The 2,077-nt window shown below is 60.3% G+C and overlaps 2 protein-coding genes across 4 annotated transcripts in view; both read right to left on the bottom strand.

Annotated features, from left to right (window-relative positions):
- The window catches only part of MCRIP1 (MAPK regulated corepressor interacting protein 1), a 10,786-nt gene extending 10,722 nt beyond the window's left edge, over window positions 1-64 (bottom strand). Inside the window, exon 1 of one of the 3 annotated variants that reach the window (XM_023511041.1) lies at window positions 16-64. The gene's annotated coding sequence lies outside the window, so the exon portion shown is untranslated. The remainder of the gene's footprint in view (window positions 1-15) is intronic. The other 2 variants (XM_023511040.1, XM_023511039.1) reach the window with 2 other exon arrangements.
- A 371-nt stretch (window positions 65-435) lies between these two features.
- On the bottom strand, window positions 436-1,335 carry PPP1R27 (protein phosphatase 1 regulatory subunit 27). Its single transcript, XM_003786061.2, has 3 exons — window positions 1,110-1,335; window positions 857-1,007; window positions 436-572 (listed from the first exon to the last, which is right to left on the bottom strand). Exons 1-3 carry the CDS (start codon window positions 1,297-1,299, stop codon window positions 449-451), a joined length of 465 nt encoding a protein of 154 aa, XP_003786109.1. The 5' UTR covers window positions 1,300-1,335; the 3' UTR covers window positions 436-448.
- Window positions 1,336-2,077: the final 742 nt, after the last annotated feature.

Genomic DNA, 2,077 nt, shown 5'->3' with positions numbered 1-2,077 from the left:
CCGCGCCCGCCTCACCTCACCCCGAATCGCCGCCGCAGCCGATTCTTCCAGCTGGGAGGCCCCGCCGGAAGTGACGCCACAGCCGGCGCGCAGGCGCAGGCGGAGAGCGAGCCACGTGACTGCCGGGCGCGCGCGGGGGCGGGGGAGTTGCGGGAGGTTTGGGAGCCCTGGGGACCCGCGCCGCAGAGGGACAAGGGCTTCTCGGGCAGGGCTGCGAAGTTGTGGCCGCCGCGCTTTGCCACCTGACCTGAGTGGACTACGAGGCCCGCCAACCCCCGGAAGCGGCCGGAACCCAGTACAGTCATAGGGCCACCACCGCAGACTTGGGAATCACTTTTATTGAAAAAGTAAAAAGTGTCACCATAAAAATTCACCTGGAGAAAAAGCCAGGTCTGAAAGGGGTGGGGCAGGGTCGTGACCGCGCCAGGCGCCCTGGGGCAGACCTAGCTCAGTCCATCCTGGTTCTTTTGAGGAGCTCGACTAGTTCCTTGAAGTCTGGGTCGATGAGGTCGGAGGGCAGGTCGCCGTCGTCGTTGGCTGCGCCTCTGTCCGCCCCCAGGGAGATGAGGTACCTGGGCACAGAGCAGCTGGCTGCAGCGGAGGCGGCCTGGGGTCACCTGTTCGCTTTTTCCAGGGAGTGTGAGGAGAAAGAAACCTGACCCTCTGGAAGTGGTGGCCAGGTTTCCACTGTGCTCTAGTGAGGGCAATAGGGCAGAAACCCTTCAGAAGCCTTCGAAGTTCTTGCCAACACTGCCTTTGCCGCTATTTGGGGTGCCACATCCTGGAGGCCAGTCTCAACAGGCTAGCCTTGGAGGGGTGAGAAGAAAGCTTGGGCAGCCCCGGCCCACCCTCTCACCTGGCTATATCAGGGTACCCATCACTGCAGGCGATGTGCAGGGGCGTCCAGCCTGTCTCATCCCGCTGGTGAATGTCGGCCCCATATTTGACCAGCAGTTTCACGCAGTCTAGGTTTCCAGAGAGCACAGCTTCATGCAGGGCGGCCAGGCCTGGATAGGGAGGGGGACAGAGGTCAAGGCAGAGGTCTGACCCCCTTATGGCCTTCCCCTCCCCCAACAGACCCTCAGCCAGTTCCTCTAGTGCCTGCTTACCTGAGGGGTGGATGGTGTCCAGGGAGACCTTCCGGGCCTGGAGGAAGCGCCTCACCTGGTCCAGGTCACCTTGGCGAATGTGGTCCAGGAACAGAACATCATTGGGGAAATGTACACTGCGATCAGCCAACAGCCTCCGGCGCCGCTGCCTCGGGCTATAGCGGGCATAGCGGGCAGTTCTGCTGGGCATCCTGTGTCCTTTGGGGTAAGCTGTCCCTCTGGGGCCTCTACTGCACTAGGGTGAGGAAGGAGCCTGGCCCAGCCCAGAACAGCAGGAGAGTTCTGTCTGAGGAGACCTCACTTGTAACTTATATAGGGTGTAGAGAGCTATATAAAGCTTCGAGGTCACGCTTGCCCTCAAAGGGGCTGAAACTGAGCTGCTCCCTACCCCCTGCGGCCAGGATCATGTTTAGTGACTCATCTTTCAGCCCACCTGTCACCCTGCCCAGCCAAAGGGGTCAGATCCTTTCTGGCTCCTACTCCGTCCCACAGCTGGACCTAGAAGGTGCCTTACAGAGGGCAGGTTGAAGAGGCACCAGGACAGAGCCCCTGAGGACAACCAGGAGGGAGGACCTGCTGTCTACTTCCTGGAAAGCCGGGCATCTCCCCCCACGTCTGAAGCAGCACAGGCCCACCAAGCTGTGGAGGAGGCTGGAGCCTCTCCACCCACCACCTGGCAGTTTCCACCTCCAGCTTCCGCCTTCCAGTATGCTTGCACCGTCTCAGCAGTTTCTCTAAACTGCCTTGAGGGCACTGCCTCTTGCTCAGCCAATCCCCAGGGATCCCCAAGTATTCAGGTTCCCACCCTCCACAGTGTCTCTGGGTTGTAGGTTGCAGATAGCTGCTCATACAGGGCAGTGCCTATTGCACTTCCCAAAGATGGACTGTCACTCCCAGGGTGGTGCACTGTCTCTGCCTCAGCGTCTAGGGACACAACCAACGAAATTTTAAGAAAACTGTTCGGCTCG

Source organism: Otolemur garnettii, unplaced genomic scaffold (genome assembly GCF_000181295.1).
Source record: "Otolemur garnettii isolate 467f Iridium unplaced genomic scaffold, OtoGar3 scaffold00018, whole genome shotgun sequence".
Taxonomy (NCBI): Eukaryota; Metazoa; Chordata; class Mammalia; order Primates; family Galagidae; genus Otolemur; species Otolemur garnettii.
Note: the sequence above shows the minus strand (reverse complement) of the source record. Positions and strands in the feature narration are given on the sequence as shown.

Bases quoted from the DNA above. Each gene is read 5' to 3' on its own strand.
- PPP1R27 (XM_003786061.2), bottom strand. From the start codon at position 1,299: ATGCCCAGCAGAACTGCCCGCTATGCCCGCTATAGCCCGAGGCAGCGG. The intron at 1,008-1,109 runs GTAAGCAGGCAC...CTCCCTATCCAG, and splicing joins GGACACCATCCACCCCTCAG to GCCTGGCCGCCCTGCATGAA. The intron at 573-856 runs GTGAGAGGGTGG...CTCTGTGCCCAG, and splicing joins GGGTACCCTGATATAGCCAG to GTACCTCATCTCCCTGGGGG.